Source organism: Podarcis tiliguerta (assembly GCF_965153285.1).
Source record: "Podarcis tiliguerta genome assembly, chromosome: 2".
Lineage (NCBI taxonomy): Eukaryota > Metazoa > Chordata > Lepidosauria > Squamata > Lacertidae > Podarcis > Podarcis tiliguerta.
Window position 1 is genome coordinate 17,816,474 of NC_139535.1, and position 19,575 is coordinate 17,836,048.

General features: G+C 43.3%; 5 protein-coding genes across 7 annotated transcripts in view; 1 reads left to right on the plus strand and 4 right to left on the minus strand.

Moving 5' to 3' along the window:
• LOC310670490 (E3 ubiquitin-protein ligase TRIM7-like) overlaps window positions 1-19,575 on the plus strand; it is a 329,122-nt gene that overhangs the window by 141,182 nt on the left and 168,365 nt on the right. The gene's annotated exons all lie outside the window — the stretch shown is intronic.
• The window catches only part of LOC310670789 (olfactory receptor 2D3-like), a gene marked incomplete at its 3' end in the record, with an annotated part of 126,299 nt that overhangs the window by 42,372 nt on the left and 64,352 nt on the right, over window positions 1-19,575 (minus strand). The gene's annotated exons all lie outside the window — the stretch shown is intronic.
• LOC310670913 (olfactory receptor 2T27-like) lies at window positions 1,404-2,130 on the minus strand (the record flags this gene model as incomplete). The annotated part of the gene is made up of 1 exon (XM_083426764.1): window positions 1,404-2,130. One exon carries the CDS (start codon window positions 2,128-2,130, stop codon window positions 1,504-1,506), a length of 627 nt encoding a protein of 208 aa, XP_083282890.1. The 3' UTR covers window positions 1,404-1,503.
• Window positions 7,932-8,732, minus strand: LOC310672949 (olfactory receptor 2T27-like; the record flags this gene model as incomplete). The annotated part of the gene is made up of 1 exon (XM_083430632.1): window positions 7,932-8,732. Exon 1 carries the CDS (start codon window positions 8,694-8,696, stop codon window positions 7,932-7,934), a length of 765 nt encoding a protein of 254 aa, XP_083286758.1. The 5' UTR covers window positions 8,697-8,732.
• LOC310670912 (olfactory receptor 2T27-like) lies at window positions 17,063-17,816 on the minus strand. Its single transcript, XM_083426763.1, has one exon. The coding sequence runs from the start codon at window positions 17,776-17,778 to the stop codon at window positions 17,152-17,154; it is 627 nt and encodes a 208-aa protein (XP_083282889.1). The 5' UTR covers window positions 17,779-17,816; the 3' UTR covers window positions 17,063-17,151.

The window sequence follows — 19,575 nt, forward strand, 5'->3', positions numbered from 1 at the left end:
GCAGAGCCAATCCAGATCCACTCCAGCCTTTTTCTTCTGCCTGCACCTCTCGCTGTCTGCTTTCCTTGGTCCCTGTGTTAGTGTTGGTGTATTTCATTTTAGGGACAATATGGGACAAATGTACGGTTCTGGACTTAAGCAGGAAGAACCAGATGCACAAATAAAGGATGGGGGACACCTGGTTTACTAGCAGTACATGTGAAAAGGATCTACAGGTCTTGGTGGACCACAGGCTTAACATGCGTCAACAGTGTGATGCAACAACAACAAAAAAGGCTAATGCTATTCTCGGCTGCATCAACAGAAGTCTAGTGTCCAGATCAAGGAAAGTAATAGAAGTACTCTATTCTACATTGGTCAGTCCACACCTGGAATACTGTGACCAATTCTGGGCAACACAATTTAAGAAGGATGTTAAGAACCTGGAACGTCTTTGCAGGAGAGCAACCAAGATGATTAAGGGTCTGAAAAGTAAGGCTTACAAGGAATGCTTGAAAAAGAGGAGACTGAGAGGAGATATGATAGCCATTTTCAAATATGTAAAGGGCTGTCACATGGAAGAGGGAGCATGTTTGTTTTCTCCTGCTCTTGAGGGTAGGACTCGAGGCAATGACTTCCAGCTGCAGAAAAGCAGATTCTGACTAAACATTCAGAGAAACATTCTGACAGTAACAGCTGCTGGGCAGTGGAACAGTCTCTCAGGAGAGGTGGTGGAGCTGGCAGCCCAGAATATGCCCAGCGATCCGGTTAAGTACTTAATTCGCTCTGGAGGTCCGTTCTTAACCTGAAACTGTTCTTAACCTGAAGCACCGCACCTCATATATATATGAGACAGGGGAAATGATCTTTAGAATTTATACAATGTTTTAGAGCATTCGTAACATTTCCTATAATTCATTATCCCAATAAAAGTTGCAGCAGTCCTGTACGATATGTTATTATAATCTGTAAGAAAGCTACAGTATGAATGTTGGGATTCATTTTTTGCTACCATCACAAATCATATAGTGGTAATGATGCAAACAGGACATTCAGCTATTGCAAAGGAGTTGTTCGAAATATTACGCACACATTTACACACCCACACACCCAACATACATATGATTTTCCACAGAGAAAATAAATCTAAATTAAATGGGGATAGATGGGGGATACAGCCGCACATTTCAATGCCAAAAACACCAAATGGGCACTGTTGAAAACCTGTGTTATTCATTTACTTAGTAGATTCCATTTACGAATGATGCCCCATAAAATATTTCCAAGTGGTTTTACAGTAAAACAACATGAACAATGACAACAACTAATAACCATTTAATTAAAGCAGACTCTGGTTTCTAGATTCTGTTCCCTCGTGAGTAGCACCAATCCCACAATAATACGCCCATCTGAAGCGCCCTTAGACAAAATTTGCATCTTTCACCTTAGGTTCCTTCCAGCTAAATTTCAGCCACTGGATAAATTCCAAAGAGAGAGTACCTGCCATTTTGTATCCTGCTGAAATCATTGACACAATGTGCATCTTGCAAAGAGCTTTCTCAGTGCTGCCAAGACGTCCCGGTTCCTCAGGCTGTATATGAAAGGGTTCATCGTGGCAGGCACCATGGTAAAAAATAAAGTGTTTATCATGGTCCTTTCTGCTGAATAGGAAGCGGCAGGTGTCATGTACGTCAAAAGGGCCGTAACGTAGAAGATCCCCACCACACACAGATGGGACAAGCAGGTTGCCAGGGCCTTGTGGCTTCTTCTAGAGGAATGTGCTCTGAAGACTTGAAGTAGGATGGCTATGTAGGAAGCCAGGATGATTGAGATGGGAATGACAAGGAACATGGAATTACCAAAGTATGCTGTTATATCATATGCCAAGTTGTCAGAACAGGACAACTGAACAAGGGCTGGGTAATCGCACATGTAGTGTCTGATCACATTGGACTTGCAGTAGCGAAGTGGCAGTACATAAAGGGAACAGGCCAAGGCCTGCACAGAAGACCCAAACCAGACAGCAAATGACATGATGATGCAAATTTTCCTCCTCATGAGAACCGGATATTGCAGCGGCCTGCAGATAGCCACATACCTGTCATATGACATGGTTGCCAGGATGAAGCACTCTGCCCCTGCCATGAGCATTGTGACAGAAATCTGCACTACACAGCCATAGAGTGAAATGCTGTAGCTCTGGGTTACAAAATCCACCGTCATTTTGGGAACAATGCAGAGAACTTGGCAGAGGTCCATGAAGGCTAGTTGGCTGAGGAAAAAATACATTGGGGTCTGCAGACCAGAGTCTGTCTTGATCAGAAAAAGAAGGAGGCTGTTCCCTATCAGGGCTACTATGAACATGAAGAAGATCACACCAAGGAAAACCATAGGTGACCTTTGATGCTGAAGTCCAACCAGAAGGAACACAGTCCATGACATATTCCCTTCTCCCATTCCTCCTCCACTTGCCTGAAGACTTAAGCAGAAGACTTGTGAGAAGTGGTGTGCCAAATTGTAGGGTTGAATCCACTGTACACATAACATAAACAACAAAAAGAGAGCAGTTTTTAATAGAATGGATTGTGTCTAATGCTCCTCACACTTAGTTCTGCCTGTGCAACAAGACTTCTTTTCCTCTTCTCTCCTCCAAGAGTCCCCAAAATATGTTTGGGGGTTCCCAACCCTCCTGTTGAGATTTTGAGGGTTCAAAGAGACACCTGGAAAGAAGAGGAAGTTCTACTGAATGCATGGAAGTCCATTTTGCAGGCAGAGCTTCAATGTTGGATACTGCCCAATATGTTAGAAGTCTCTCTGGGTGCATCCAGATTCTCACTACAGTGGTACCTTGGTTTGCAACCTTAATCCATTCTGGAAGTCCAGACTTAAACCAAAGTAGACTTTAACCAAGGCGTGCTTTCTGATGGAAAGTAAAGGGAAATGGATTAATCCATTCCAGACGATGAAAGCAACCCCTAAAGCAGCAATTTGACATGAATTTTACCATTGTATTTTGCTTGTGGGATTCAATGGCATAGCCGCAGCTTAGGTTTGCTCAGTTAATGTGGCTTGGGTGCTTTTGTGCTACCCCTGTCCCCCTCCCCCCACCACTAAAGGTGCAGAAATGCTTGGGAAATGGTAGGATAATTCCTAAAAACCCAGCCAACCTGGTGTTTTAGAAGGGAAATGGGAATAAGCTGTTTGAGGTTGATCCAGCCCCAACTTCTCCTTTCATATCGCTAATTGTGGGACTTTTCCATTGTTGTTTCGGTGAAGCCCATTGCAGTTCCTTTTCAGTGGAAATGGGTCACTTGGGATCCAGATTCACCGCTATAGGAGGGAAATCTCTCAAGGCCACCTCCAACATGCAACCAGCGGAAGGACCATGTTCCTGTCCCTCCAGGTCCATAGCACTACCCCTTTCTCAGCTTATCTGGAGCAGGTTTAGGGATTCTGGCCCGTTCTCAGGGATGATGGGTTCTATAGCTTCGACATCTGGATGGCGTCAGGTTGGCGGCCCCTGCCTTACTCTAACCTATCCAGCAGGCTGTTATGGGTATGAAGGAAAGGGCAAACTGAATATTTAAAAAATGAATGCACAATAATGGGTCATATTTCAAAGCTTTATCATGCTTTAGAGATACACAAAACTCCCCATCCTGCCCAAACTCAGTGTAAGCATGAGAATGGAATATACTCTGTTTGTAAATACTCCTGTTTAAATAAAGGACGTGGATGGCAGGTGTCTATGATATATCTAAAGAATACTAGTGGTGTAGCTCAGTTGCTTTAGAGCTACAAAACCATGAGTACTGTAGTAAATTGTTTCCAGTAGAATGGTTTATCTCATGTGCATTTTGAAGTGCCACATAGGCAGCATGTGGGAATAAATAGTATGTGTAGTGCGAAGTCGCACTTTCAAATGAAATCTGGTTTATAAAAATATCTGGTTCTCTTTCCTGGAGGGTATGGCAGGACAGAAATTATCTAAGAGGAATATTCATACGCTACATAAATACATACATTTTCCGGTTCCAAATTATATTTTTATTTACCATACGCTGGCAAGGTTTTTAAGTACAAATAAATTGGTGTTATCATGAATCAGCATGAAGGACCATCATGTGGCAAAAGATTGCATCCCATTTTAGTTCTACTCAGAGTAGATCTGTTGAAATGAATGGCCAGGACTAACTGAGGTCCGTTGATTTCCAAGGGGCTATAGAGTTGGATGCAATGCAGAATAACTATGATTTCTAAAAATGTTCAGAATTACGTACCTGTGTCAACCACTTCTGTTTACAACAGTAAGAAGGGGGGGGGAAAGTCTAGTTTCTTAAAATGCAAATGAATTCCCAAGGCTCCGTTGAAAAACTGTGATGCCTCTGTTGTGTTAATTAAGTTTTTACAATAATTACGATTGTTATAGCTCCCCAGTTTCAAAGGGGAGGCAATTCATCCTCTACCGCAAAAATGATTTCCCTTCCATTCTTTGAGAAAAAGAGAAATGCCTTCTTAATTAATGAGAAATGTTCAGAATCTTTTTAATAATCAAAAATAGGGGTTAGGAATGCCATGACCTATATTCATGGCTGCAGAATTACATGAGCCTTTACTTCCTTTTGACATGCCTGATTTTTAAAATTCCAAAACCTAAACAAACCAAAGCAACGTGCATATCTCTGAAAATTTCCCAACGTACATTTACAGCGAAATGTTTGCTTAGCTCCACTGACTCCCTGTTTCTAGAAGCAGGAAATATACCGTATATCTGCCTTTTGATTCTGAAACATTCAGACCAGAACCAGTATTTCTCACCTGGCACATTTCCAATCCAGCATTTCTACTCTCCATGGAGCTCCACCCTGAGGGAATCTGGCTCCCAAACCATTATTTTAATTGTTACCAAACTTTGTTGCAATACAAATGTGAAAACTTCCTACCACTCACCATCTGAAGATGCTGAAGATGCATTCTTGGACAGTATGTATGTATGTATGTACATATGTATTTTTAATTTCTATACCTCTTTATATTTTAATTAAAAACTGAAAGGGGTGTTCCACATATTACCATATTTTTTGCACCATAACACTCACTTTTTTCCTCCTAGAAAGTAAGGTGAAATGTCGGTGCATGTTATGGAGCGAATGCCTACGGGTGGCAGGGGGGATCTGCTGCAGTCGTGAGCAGAGGATCCATGGTTCCCCTTCCTTCCCTCCTCCGTGTTTACAAAGCATGGATCCACAGGGATCCTCAGGATTTTTGCATTGGGCTACTCCAAACTCACTGTCAGATCACATGTCTGTGGCCACAGCATGAACCACAAAAATCATATACCCACTATTTCGTTTAGAATATTTTTTTTTCTTGTTTTCCTCCTCTAAAAACTACATGCGTGTTATGGTCTGGTGCGTGATATAGAGCGAAAAATATGGTAAAGCAATAAAGCAAAACCGGCAATGTTCTTCTGACCTCATGAGGAGCCTCTTAGTAGGTCTGGGTGAGTGTGGGCCCAGCCCCATAAGCAAGTTGGAAAGGGCCTTTCCGGGAGCAGCCTTCACGCCTCACATTCAGACATATATGATAATACAGTGGTGCCTCACAAGACGAAAAGAATCCGTTCCGTGAGTCTCTTCGTCTAGCGGTTTTTTCGTCTTGCGAAGCAACCCCATTAGCGGATTAACGGATTAGCGCTATTAGCGGTTTAGCGGCTATTAGCGGCTATTAAAGGTTTAAGGGATTAGCAGATTAGCTGCTAAAAGGCTATTAGCGGCTTAGTGCCTTAGAAAAAGGGGGTGGGGAGCGGGGAAAAATCGCAGCAACTCACAAGACATTTTCGTCTTGCGAAGCATGCCCATAGGAAATTCGTTTTGCGAAGCACCTCCAAAATGGAAAACCCTTTCGTCTAGCGGCTTTTCCATCTTGCGAGGCATTCGTCTTGCGGGGCAACACTGTATTGAGGATAGTGAAGATGATGAATGTTCCTACGCATCTACTGGACAACAAAGCAGCAGAAGATTCATCTGTTCCGTGCTCAGGTTCTGCTTATGGGTTCCTCACAGACATGGGGGGGGGCATTGTGAGAACAGGATGCTCAGCTAAAAGGGCCTTTGGGCTGATCCAGAAGGACTCTCCTTGTGGTTTTATGGTAGGGGGCGGACTAGGGAGACTTCACACACACACACACACACACAAACAAACAAACACACACACACACACTCCTCACTTGCATGGGCATGCACAGCATATTTCATTTGGGTGTGCCCCCAGGGATTTTGTAAAAATTATTTCAGCAAAGGAAGAAGGGATAGGGAAAGTCAAGAAAAACAAACAAGGCCACGGAAAGGGTAAAAAGACAAAAACAACAACAGACAAAACAGCCACAAAGGCACTCAAGAAGCCAAAATAGGAGATATTTCTTGCAGAGAAAAAGACTCAAGCCCATCTGACCAGAGGAAGGGCACTTCAGGAGGTCCAAGGATGAAATGGCTTCTCCTCCTTGCCTGCAGACCACAAAAAAACAGTCCCTGCCCCCGTCAGATCTCTCTCCACAAATGGTGGCCAGCAGAATGTGGATGTAGACTAAGCTGGGAGACAAAAGCTGACAGAGGCAGAAGGAAAAGGCTGAAATGGATCTGCAGGGGCCACTGCTGGAGTCAATCAGCACGCTGCTGCTTCCAGAGACAAACACAGCCAGAAGCTGCAGAGCCAATCCAGATCCATTCCAGCCTTTTTCTTCTGCCTGCATCTCTCGCTGTCTGCTTTCCTTAGTCCCTGTGTTAGTGTTGGTGTATTTCATTTTAGGGACAATATGGGACAAATGTACGGTTCTGGATTTAAGCAGGAAGAACCAGATGGGGGACACCTGGCTTACAAGCAGTGCATGTGAAAAGGGTCTACAGGTCTTGGTGGACCACAGGCTTAACAAATGTCAGCAGTGTGATGCAACAACAACAAAAAAGGCTAATGCTATTCTCGGCTGCATCAACAGAAGTCTAGTGTCCAGATCAAGGGAAGTAATAGAACCACTCTATTCTACCTTGGTCAGTCCACACCAGGAATACTGTGTCCAATTCTGGGCAACACAATTTAAGATAGATGTTGACAAGGTGGAACGTGTTTACAGGAGAGCAACCAAGATGATTAAGGGTGTGACTCAAGGCAATGACTTGACTAAACATTCAGAAAAACGTTCTGACAGTAACAGCTGTTGGTCAGTGGAACAGTCTCTCAGGAGAGGTGGTGGAGAATATGCCCAGCTCCTTCACTGAAGGTTATATATTAGACAGGAGAAAGATCCTTAGAATTTATACAATGTTTTAGGGCATTCCAAAAATTTCCTATAATACATTATTCCAATAAAAGTTACAGCAGTCATGAAATTAGGTTATTGTAATCTGTAAGAAAGCTACAGTATGAATGGTGAGATACATTTTTTGCTACCGTCACATAGTCATATACCGTCATATAGTGGCAGTGATGCAGACTGGACATTCAGCTATTGCAAAGGGGTTGTTTGAAATATTACGCACACATTAACACCCCCCCCCCATACATATGATTTTCCACATAGAAAATAAAACTGAATTAATGGGGAGAGTTAGCACATTTCAATGCCAAAAACACTAAATGGGCACTCTTGAAAACCTGTGTTATTCATTTACTTAGTAGTTGATTTGATTTACAAATGATGCCCCATAAAATATTTCCAAGTGGTTTTACAGTAAAACAACATGAACAATGACAACAACTAAAAACAATTTAATTAAAGCAGACTCTGGTTTCAAGACTCTGTTCACACGTGAGTAGCAAGAATCCCACAATAATACGCCCATCTGAAGCATCCTTTGGCAAATTTTGTATCTCTCACTTAAGTTCCTTCCAGCTAAATTTCAGCCCCTGGATAAATTACAAAGGGAGAGTACCTGCCATTCTGTTTCCTGCTGAAATCATTGACACATTGTGCATCTTGCAAAGAGCTTTCTCAGTGCTGCTAAGACGTCCCGGTTCCTCAGGCTGTATATGAAAGGGTTCATCATGGCAGGCGCAATGGTAAAAAACACAGTGTGTATCATGGCCCTTTGTGCTGAATAGGAAGCGGCAGGTGTCATGTATGTCAAAATGGCTGTAACGTAGAAGATCCCCACCACACACAGATGGGACAAGCAGGTCCCCAAGGCCTTGTGGCTTCTTCCAGAGGATCGTGCTCTGAGAACTTGAAGTAGGATGGCTGTGTAGGAAGCCAGGATGATTGAGATGGGGATGAAAAAGATCATGAAATTAGCAACGTATCCCGTTATATCATATGCCAAGTTGTCAGAACAGGACAACTGAACAAGGGCTGGGTAATCACACATGTAGTGTCTGATCACATTGGACTTGCAGTAAGGAAGTGGCAGTACATAAAGGGAACAGGTCAAGGCCTGCACAGAAGACCCAAACCAGGCAGCAACTGACATGATGCTGCAAATTTTCCTCCTCATGAGAACAGGATATTGCAGTGGCCTGCAGATAGCCACATACCTGTCATATGACATGGTCGCCAGGATGAAGCACTCTGCCCCTGCCATGAGCATTGTGACAAAAATCTGCACAAAACAACCGTAGAGTGAAATGCTGTAGCTCTGGGTTACAAAATCCACCGTCATTTTGGGAACAATGGAGAGAACTTGGCAGAGGTCTATGAAGGCTAGTTGGCTGAGGAAAAAATACATTGGGGTCTGCAGACCAGAGTCTGTCTTGATCAGAAAAAGAAGGAGGCTGTTCCCCACCAGAGCTACTATGAACATGAAGAAGATCACACCAAGGAAAACCATAGGTGACCTTTGATGCTGAAGTCCAACCAGAAGGAACACGGTCCATGACGTATTTCCCTCTCCCATCCCTCCTTCACTTGCCCAATTTTGCCTGAAGATTCAAGGAGAGGACTTGTGAGAAGTGGTGTGCCAAATTGTAGGGTTGAATCCACTGTACACATAACATAAACAACAAAAAGAGAGCAGTTTTTAACATAATGGAATGTGTCTAATGCTCCTCACACTTAGTTCTGTCTGTGCAACAAGACTTCTTCTCCTCTTCTCCCCTCCAGGAATCCCCCAAATATCTTTGGGTGTTCCCAACCCTCCAGTTAGGGACGAGAGTGTCGCTGTGGGTTAAGCCACAGAGCCTAGGACTTGCCGATCAAAAGGTTGGCAGTTCGAATCCCTGTGACGGGGTGAGCTCCCGTTGCTCGGTCCCTGCTCCTGCCCACCTAGCAGTTTGAAAGCAAGTCAAAGTGGAAGTAGATAAATAGGTACCGTTCCAGCGGGAAAGTAAACAGCGTTTCTGTGTGCTGCTCTGGTTCACCAGAAGCGACTTAGTCATGCTGGCAACATGACCTGGAAGTTGTACGCCAGCTCCCTCGGTCAATAAAGCGATATGAGCGCCGCAACCCCAGAGTCGTCTGCGACTGGACTTAATAGTCTGGGGTCCCTTTACCTTTACCTTTAACCCTCCAGTTGAGATGACACCTGGAAAGAAGAGGAGGTTCTACAGAATGCATGGAAGTCCTTTTTGCAGGCATATCTTCAATGTTGGATACTACCCAATATGTTAGATGTCTCTCTGGGTGCATCCAGATTCCCACTACAGTGGTACCTTTGTTTACAACCTTAATCTGTTCCAGAAGTCTGATCTTAAACCAAAGCGGACTTTAACCCAGGTGTGCTTTCCAATAGAAAGTAATGGAAATCTGTTCCAGATGATGAAAAGCAACCCCTAAAACAGCATTTTGACATGAATTTTACTACTGTATTTTGCTTGTGGGATTCAATGGCATAGCCACAGCTTAGGTTTGCTCAGTTAATGTGGATTGGCTGCTTTTGTGCTACCCATGTCCCCCTCCCCCCACCACTAAAGGTGCAGAAATGCTTTGGAAATGGTAGGATAATTCCTGAAAACCCAGCCAACCTGGTGTTTTAGAAGGGAAAGGGGAATAGGGTTGATCCAGCCCCAATACCTCCTTTCATATCGCTAATTGCTGGGACTTTTCCTTCGTTCTTTTGGTGAAGCCCATTGTAGTTCTTTTTCAGTGAAAATGGGTCCCTTGGGATCCAGATTCACCGCTATAGGAGGGAAATCTCTAACATGCAACCAGCGGAAGGACCATGTTCCTGTCCCTCCAGATCCATAGCACTACCCCTTTCTCAGCTTCTCTGGAGCAGGGTTATAGATTCTGGCCCGTTCTCAGGGATGATGGGTTCTATAGCTCCAACATCTGGATGGCGTCATGTTGGCGGCCCCTGCCTTACTCTAACCTATCCAGCAGGCTGTTATGGGTATAAAGGAAAGGGCAAACTCAATATTTAAAAAATGAATGCACAATAATAGGTCATTTATCAAAGCTTATCATGCTTTAGAGAGACACAAAACTCCCCATCCTGCCCAAACTCAGCCTAAGCATGAGAATGGAATACTCTGTTCATAAACATTCCTGTTTGAAATGAAAGGACATGGATAGCAGGTGTTAAGTCTTTGATATATCTAAAGAATACCAATGCCAGGCTGTTGTAGCTCAGTTGCTTTACAGCTGCAAAACCATGAGTACTGTAGTAAATTGTTTCCGGCAGAATATTTTATCTCATGTACATTTTGAAGTGCCACATAGGGAGAATGTGGGAATAAATAGTATGCGTAGTGCAAAGTCGCACTTTCAAATGAAATCTGGTTTATAAAAATATCTGTTTCTCTTCTTTGAATCCCTTGACCTTCCTGGATGGTATGGCAGGATAGCAATGATCTAAAATGAATATTCATACGCTACATAAATAAATACATTTTCCTGTTTGAATATATTTTTCTATTTACCATACGCTTTCAAGTTTTTTAAGTACAAGTAAGTTGGTGTTTGGTGTTCCCCATCATGGATCACTGCCTTGCTGTGGCGAAGGGGCTTGAATAACTCAGAGAAGCTATGAACTATGCCGTGCAGGGCACCCAAGGTGGACAGGTCATAGTGGAGAGTTTTGACCAAACGTGATCCACCTGGAGCAGGAACCAGCAAGCCACTCCAGTATCCCTGCCAAGAAAACTCCATGGACAAAGACAACAGGCATATAAAAGTTATGACGCTGGAAGATAAGCCCCTCAGGTCGGAAGGCGTCCAACATGCTACTGAGGAAGAGCGGAGGACAAGTACAAGTAGATCCAGAGCTGATGAAGCGGCTGGGCCAAAGCCGAAAGGACGCTCAGTTGCGGATGTGCCTGAAAGCGAAAGGAAAGTCCAATGCTGTAAAGAAAAATATTGCATAAGAGCCTGAAATGTAAGAACCATGAACCTGGGTAAGTTGAATGTGGTCAAAAATGAGATGGCAAGAATAAATATTGACATCCTGGGCATTAGTGAACTAAAATGGACGGGAATGGGCGAATTCAGTTCGGATGACCATCATATCTACTACTGTGGGCAAGAATCCCATAAAAGAAATGGAGTGGCCCTCATAGTCAACAAAAGAGTGGCAAAAGCTGTACTGGGATGCAATCTCAAAAATGATAGAATGATCTCGATATGAATCCAAGGCAGATCTTTTAACATCCAAGTTTATGCACCAACTACTGGTGCTGAAGAAACTGAAATTGACCAATTCTATGAAGACTTACAACACCTTCTAGAAATGACACCAAAGAAGGATGTTCTTCTCATTATTGGGGATTGGAATGCTAAAGTAGGGAATCAAGAGATAAAAGGAACAACTGGCAAGTTTGGCCTTGGAAATCAAAATGAAGCAGGGCAAAGGCTAATAGAGTTCTGTCAAGAGAACAAGCTGGTCATCACAAACACGCTTTTCCAACAACACAAGAGATGACTCTACACATGGACATCACCAGATGGGCAGCATCGAAATCAGATTGATTATATACTCTGCAGCCAAAGATGGAGAAGCTCTATACAGTCAGCAAAAACAAGGCCTGGAGCTGAATATGGCTCTGATCATCAGCTTCTTATAGCAAAATTCAAGCTTAAACTGAAGAAAGTAGGAAAAACCACTGGGCCGGTAAGATACAATCTAAATCAAATCCCTTATGAATACACGGTGGAAGTGAGGAACAGGTTTAAGGATCAGAGTGCCTGAAGATCTATGGATGGAGGCTCGCAACATTATACAGGAGGCAGCAACGAAAACCATCCCAATGAAAAGGAAATGCAAGAAAGCAAAGTGGCTGTCCAATGAGGCCTTACAAATAGCGGGGGAGAGAAGACAAGCAAAATGCGAGGGAGATCGTGAAAGATACAGGAAATTGAATGCAGATTTCCAAAAAATAGCAAGGAGAGACAAGAAGGCCTTCTTAAGCGAGCAATGCAAAGAAATACAGGAAAACAACAGAATGGGAAGACCCAGAAATCTGTTCAAGAAAATTGGAGATATGAAAGGAACATTTCGTACAAAGATTACCATAATAAAGGACAAAAGTGGAAAGGACCTAACAGAAGCAGAAGACATCAAGAAGAGGTGGCAAGAATACACAGAGGAATTATACCAGAAATGTATGGATGGATCGTACACCCCAGGTAAGTGTGGTTGCTGACCTTGAGCCAGACATCCTGGAGAGTGAAGTCAAATGGGCCTTAGAAAGCACTGCTAATAACAAGGCCAGTGGAAGTGATGGTATTCCAAGTGAACTATTAAAAATTTTAAAAGATGATTCTGTTAAGGTACTACACTCAATATGCCAGCAAGTTTGGAAAACTAGGTAGTGGCCAGGGGATTGGAGAAGATCAGTCTACATCCCAATCCCAAAGAAGGGCAGTGCCAAAGAATGTTCCAACTACCACACAATTGCACTCATTTCACACGCTAGCAAGATTATGCTTAAAATTCTACAAGGCAGGCTTAAGCAGTATGTGGACTGAGAACTCCCAGAAGTGCAAGCTAGATTTAGAAGAGGCAGAGGAACCAGAGAACAAATTGCAAACATGTGCTGGATTATGGAGAAAGCTAGAGAGTTCCAGAAAGACATCTACTTCTGCTTCATTGACTATGCAAAAGCCTTTGACTGTGTCGAAAACAGAAAACAATGGCAAGTTATTAAAGAAATGGGAGTGCCTGATCACCTCATCTGTCTCCTGAGAAATCTCTATGTGGGACAAGAAGCTACAGTTAGAACTGGATATGGAACAACTGATTGGTTCAAAATTGGGAAAGGAGTACGGCAAGGCTGTATATTGTCTCTCTGCTTATTTAACTTATATGCAGAATTCATCATGCGAAAGGCTGGGCTGGATGAATCCCTAGCCGGAATTAAGATTGCCGGAAGAAATATCAACAACCTCAGATATGCAGATGACACAACCTTGATGGCAGAAAGAGAGGAGGAATTAAAGAACCTTTTAATGAGGGTGAAAGAGGAGAGTGCAAAATATAGTCTGAAGCTCAACAGCAAAAAAAATGAAGATCATGGCCACTGGTCCCAACACCTCCTGGCAAATAGAAGGGGAAGAAATGGAGGCAGTGAGAGATTTTACTTTCTTGGGCTCCATGATCACTGCAGATGGTGACAGCAGTCACTAAATTAAAAGACGCCTGCTTCTTGGGAGGAAAGCAATGACAAACCTAGACAGCATCTTAAAAAGCAGAGACATCACCTTGCCAACAAAGGTCCATATAGTAAAAGCTATGGTTTTCCCAGTAGTGATGTATGGAAGTGAGAGCTGGACCATAAAGAAGGCTGATCGCCGAAGAATTGATGCTTTTGAATCATGGTGCTGGAGGAGACTCTTGAGAGTCCCATGGACTGCAAGAAGATCAAACCTATCCATTCTTAAGAAAATCAGCCCTGAGTGCTCACTGGAAGGACAGATCCTGAAGCTGAGGCTCCAATACTTTGGCCACCTCATGAAAAGAGAAGACTCCCTGGAAAAGACCCTGATGTGGGGAAAGATGGAGGGCACAAGGAGAAGGGGATGACAGAGGATGAGGTGGTTGGATAGTGTTCTTGAAGCTACTAGCATGAGTTTGACCAAACTGCAGGAGGCAGTGGAAGACAGGAGTGCCTGGCGTGCTCTGGTCCATGGGGTCATGAAGAGTCGGACACGACTAAACAACAACAACAACAAATTCGTGTTATCATGAATCAGCATAATGGACCATCATGTGGCATCCCATTTTAGTTCTACTCAGAGTAGAGCTGCTGAAATCAATGGCCATGACTAACTGAGGTCCATTGATTTGCATGGGGCTACAGAGTTGCATGCAATACAGAATAACTATTACTTCTACAAATGTTCAGAATTACATACCTGTGCCGACCGCTTCTGTTTACAACACAAGAAGGGAGAAAGTTTAGTTTCTTAAAATGAAAATTAATTGCCAAGGCTCTGTTGAAAAACTGTGATGCCTCTGTTGTCTTAATTAGGTTTTTATAATAATTACTACTGTTATAGCTCCCCAATTTCAAAGGGGTGGCAATACATCCCCTAACGCAAAAATGATTTCCCTTCCATTTTTTGAGAAAAAGAGAAATGCCTTCTTAATTAATGAGAAACGTTCACAATCCTTTTATATTCAAAAATAGGGGGGAGGAATGCCATGACCTATATTCATGGCTGCAGAATTACATGAGCCTTTGCTTCCTTTCGACATGCTTGTTTTTTTAAATTCCAAAACCTAAACAAACCAATTCATGCTCCCTGATAAAGCAACGTGCATGTCTCTGAAAATTCCCCAACGTACATTTACAACAAAATGTTTGCTTAGCTCCACTGACTCCCTGTTTCTAGAAGCAGGAAATATATATCTGCCTTTTGATTCTGAAACATTCAGACCAGAACCAGTGTTTCTCACCTGGCACATCTCCAATCCAGCATTTCTACTCTCCATGGAGAAATGCTCCGCCAGTCCACCCTGAGGGAATGTGGCGCCCAAACCATTATTTTAATTGTTAAAAAACTTATTGCAGTTCCAAAGTGAAAACTTCCTACCACTCACCATCTGAAGATACTGAAGATGCATTCTTGGACAGTATGTAGGTAGGTAGGTAGGTAGGTGGGTGGGTAGGTATTTTTAATTTCTATTCCTCTTTATATTTTAAATAAAAAGCTCAAAGGGGTGCACCACATATTAAATCAATAAAACAATAAAACAATAGCCGGGCGATGTTCTTCTGACCTCATGAGGAGCCTCTTGGTATGTCTCGATGAGTGTCGGCGGCGCCCCCCAGGCCTGGTGGAAATAGCCTTGTCAGGAGCGACCTTCATGCCTCACAGCCAGGCTTATTTGATAATATTGAGGATGATGGTGATGGTGAATGTTCCTACGCATCTACTGGACAACAAAGCAGCAGAAGATTCATCTGTTCCGTGCTCAAGTTCTGCTTATGGGCTCCTCACAGACATGTGGGGGGATGGCATAGTGAGAACAGGATGCTCAGCTAAAGGGGCCTCTGGGCTGATCCAGAAGGACTCTCCTTGTGGTTTTATGGTAGGGGGCAGACTAGGGAGACCTCTCTCTCTCTCTCTCTCTCTCTCACACACACACACACACACCTCACTTGCATAGGCATACACAGCCTATTTCATTTGGGTGTGCCCCCAGGGGTTTTGTAAAAATTATTTCAGCAAAGGAAGCAGGGATAGGGAATGTCAAGACAAACAAACAGGGACAAGGAAAAGGTTAAAAAAACTGACAGAGGCAGAAGAAAGCTGCAGAGCCAATCCAGATCCATTCCAACCTTTTTCTTCTGCCTGCATCTCTCGCTGTCTGCTTTCCTCGATCCCTGTGTTAGTGTTGGTGTATTTCATTTTAGGGACAATAGGGCACAAATGGACAGTTCTGAAATTAATCAGGAAGAACCAGATGCACAGATAAAGGATGGGGGACACCTGGCTTACTAGCAGTACATGTGAAAAGGGTCTACAGGTCTTGGTGGACCACAGGCTTAACATGCGTCAACAGTGTGATTCAACAGCAAAAAAAGGCTAATGCTCTTCACGGCTGCATCAACAGAAGTCTAGTGTCCAGATCAAGGGAAGTAATAGAACCACTCTATTCTACCTTGGTCAGTCCACACCTGGAATATTGTGTCCAATTCTGGGCAACACAATCCAAGAAGGATGTTGACAAGCTGGAACGTGTTTACAGTAGAGCAACCAAGATGATTAAGGGTCTGGAAAGCAAGTCTTATGAGGAATGCTTGAAGGAGCTGCGTATGTTTAGCCTGGAAAAGAGGAGACTGAGAGGAGGTATGATAGCCATCTTCAAATATGCAAAGGGCTGTCACATGGAAGAGGGAGCATGCTTGTTTTCTCTTGCTCTTGAGGGTAGGACTCCAGGCAATGACTTCCAGTTGCAGAAAAAGGAGATTTTGACTAAACATTCAGAGAAACATTCTGACAGTAACAGCTGCTGGGCAGTGGAACAGTCTCTCAGGAGAGGTGGTGGAGCTGGCAGCCGAGAATATGCCCAGCTCCTTCACGGAAGGTTATTGCAATATATATATATATATATATATATATATATATATATATATTCGCAAGGGGAAATGTTCCTTATAATTTACACAACGTTTTAGGGCATTCCAAACATTTCCTATAATACATTATCCCAAGAAAATTTACAGCAGTCCTGTAAGATATGTTATTATAATCTGTAAGAAAGCTACAGTATGAATGTTGGGATTCATTCTTTGCTACCATCACAAATCATATAGTGGCAGTGATGCAAACAGGACATTCAGCTATTGCAAAGGAGTTGTTCGAAACATTACGCAGGCGTACCACCCCCACCCACATGCATATGATTTTCCACGGAGAAAGTAAATGTGTTTTAAAAGGGGTGGGTTGTGGAATATAGCCACACATTTCAATGCCAAGAACAACATATGGACATTGTTGAAACCTGTGTTATTCATTTACTTAGTAGATTCCATTTACAAATGATGACCATAAAATATTTCCAAGTGGTTTTACAGTAAACCAACGTGAACAATGACAACAACTAAAAACCATTTAATTAAAGCAGACTCTGGTTTCCAGATTCTGTTTGCAGGTGAGTAGCAAGAATCCCACGTTAATACGCCCATCTGAAGCACCCTTTGACAAATTTGGTATCTCTCACTTAAGTTCCTTCCAGCTAAATTTCAGCCCCTGGATAAATTCCAAAGGGAGAGTACCTGCCATTCTGTTTCCTGCTGAAATCATTGACACATTGTGCATCTTGCAAAGAGCTTTCTCAGTGCTGCTAAGACGTCCCGGTTCCTCAGGCTGTATATGAAAGGGTTCATCATGGCAGGCACAATGGTAAAAAACAAAGTGTTTATCATGGCCCTTTGTGCTGAATAGGAAGTGGCAGGTGTCATGTACGTCAAAATGGCCGTAACATAGAAGATCCCCACCACACACAGATGGGACAAGCAGGTCCCCAAGGCCTTGTGGCTACTTCCAGAGAAATGTGCTCTGAAGACTTGAAGTAGGATGGCTGTGTAGGAAGCCAGGATGATTGAGATGGGGATGACAAGGAACATGGAATTACCAACGTATCCTGTTATATCATATGCCAAGTTGTCAGAACAGGACAACTGAACAAGGGCTGGGTAATCGCACATGTAGTGTCTGATCACATTGGACTTGCAGTAGGGAAGTGGCAGTACATAAAGGGAACAAGTGAAGGCCTGCACTGAAGACCCAAACCAAGCAGCTACTGACATGATGATGCAAATTTTCCTCCTCATGAGAACAGGATATTGAAGTGGTCTGCAGATAGCTACATACCTGTCATATGACATGGTCGCCAGGATGAAGCACTCTGCCCCTGCCATGAGCATTGTGACAGAAATCTGCACAAAACAACCGTAGAGTGAAATGCTGTAGCTCTGGGTTACAAAATCCACCGTCATTTTGGGAACAATGCAGAGAACTTGGCATAGGTCCATGAAGGCTAGTTGGCTGAGGAAAAAATACATTGGGGTTTGCAGACCAGAGTCTGTCTTGATCAGAAAAAGAAGGAGGCTGTTCCCCACCAGAGCTACTATGAACATGAAGAAGATCACACCAAGAAAAACCATAGGTGACCTTTGATGCTGAAGTCCAACCAGAAGGAACACGGTCCATGACGTATTTCCCTCTCCCATCCCTCCTTCAGTTGCCCAGTTTTGCCTGAAGATTCAAGGAGAGGACTTGTGAGAAGTGGTGTGCCAAATTGAAAGGTTGAATCCACTGTACACATAACATAAACAAGAAAAAGAGAGCAGTTTTTAACATAATGGAACGTGTCTAATGCTCCGCACTCTTAGTTCTGCCTATGCAACAAGACTTCTTCTTCCCTCCAAGAGTCCCCAAAATATGTTTAGGGGTTCCCAACCTTCTAGTTGAGATTTTGAGGGTTCAATGGGGCAGCTGGAGGGAAGAGGAATTTCTACTGAATGCATAGAAGTCCATTTTGCAGGCAGATCTTCAATGTTGGATACTGGCCAATATGTTAGAAGTCTCTCTGGGTGCATCCAGATTCTCTCTACAGTGCTACCTTGGTTTACAACCTTAATCCGTTCTGGAAATCTGGTCTTAAATCAAAGCGGACTTAAACCAAGGCGTGCTTTCCCATAGAAAGTAATGGAAATCTGTTCCAGACGATGAAAGCAACCCCTAAAACAGCAATTTGACATGAATTTTACCATTGTATTTCGCTTGTGGGATTCAATGGCACAAGCTTAGGTTTGCTCAGTTAATGTGGCTTGGGTGCTTTTGTGCTACCCCTGTCCCCCTCCCCTCACCACAAAAGGTGCAGAAAGGCTTGGGAAATGGTAGGATAATTCCTAAAAACCCAGCCAACCTTGTGTTATAGGAGGGAAAGGGGAATAGGGTGTTTGAGGTTGATCCAGCCCCAACTTCTCCTTTCATATCACTAATTGCTGGGACTTTTCCTTCGTTCTTTTGGTGAAGCCCATTGCAGTTCTTTTTCAGTGGAAATGGGTCCCTTGGGATCCAGATTCACCGCTATAGGAGGGAAATCTCTAACATGCAACCAGCGGAAGGACCATGTTCCTGTCCCTCCAGATCCATAGCACTACCCCTTTCTCAGCTTCTCTGGAGCAGGTTATAGATTCTGGCCCGTTCTCAGGGATGATGGGTTCTATAGCTCCAACATCTGGATGGCGTCAGGTTGGCAGCCCCTGCCTTACTCTAACCTATCCAGCAGGCTGTATTGGGTATAAAGGAAAGGGCAAACCCAGTATTTAAAAAATGAATGCACGATAACGGGTCATTTATCAAAGCTTTATCATGTTCTTAGAGAGACAAAAAACTCCCCATCCTAACTAAACTCAAATTTTATGGTACAAAGATTACCATAATAAAGGACAAAAGTGGTCCTAACAGAAGCGGAAGACATCAAGAAGAGGTGGCAAGAATACACAGAGAATTATACCTGAAAGATATGGATGGCTCGTACACCCCAGGTAGTGTGGTTGCTGACCTTGAGCCAGACAACCTGGAGAGTGAAGTCAAATGGGCCTTAGAAAGCACTGCAAATAACAAGGCCAGTGGAAGTGATGGTATTCCAGCTGAACTACTTAAAATTTTAAAAGATGATGTTAAGGTGCTACACTCAATATGCCAGCAAGTTT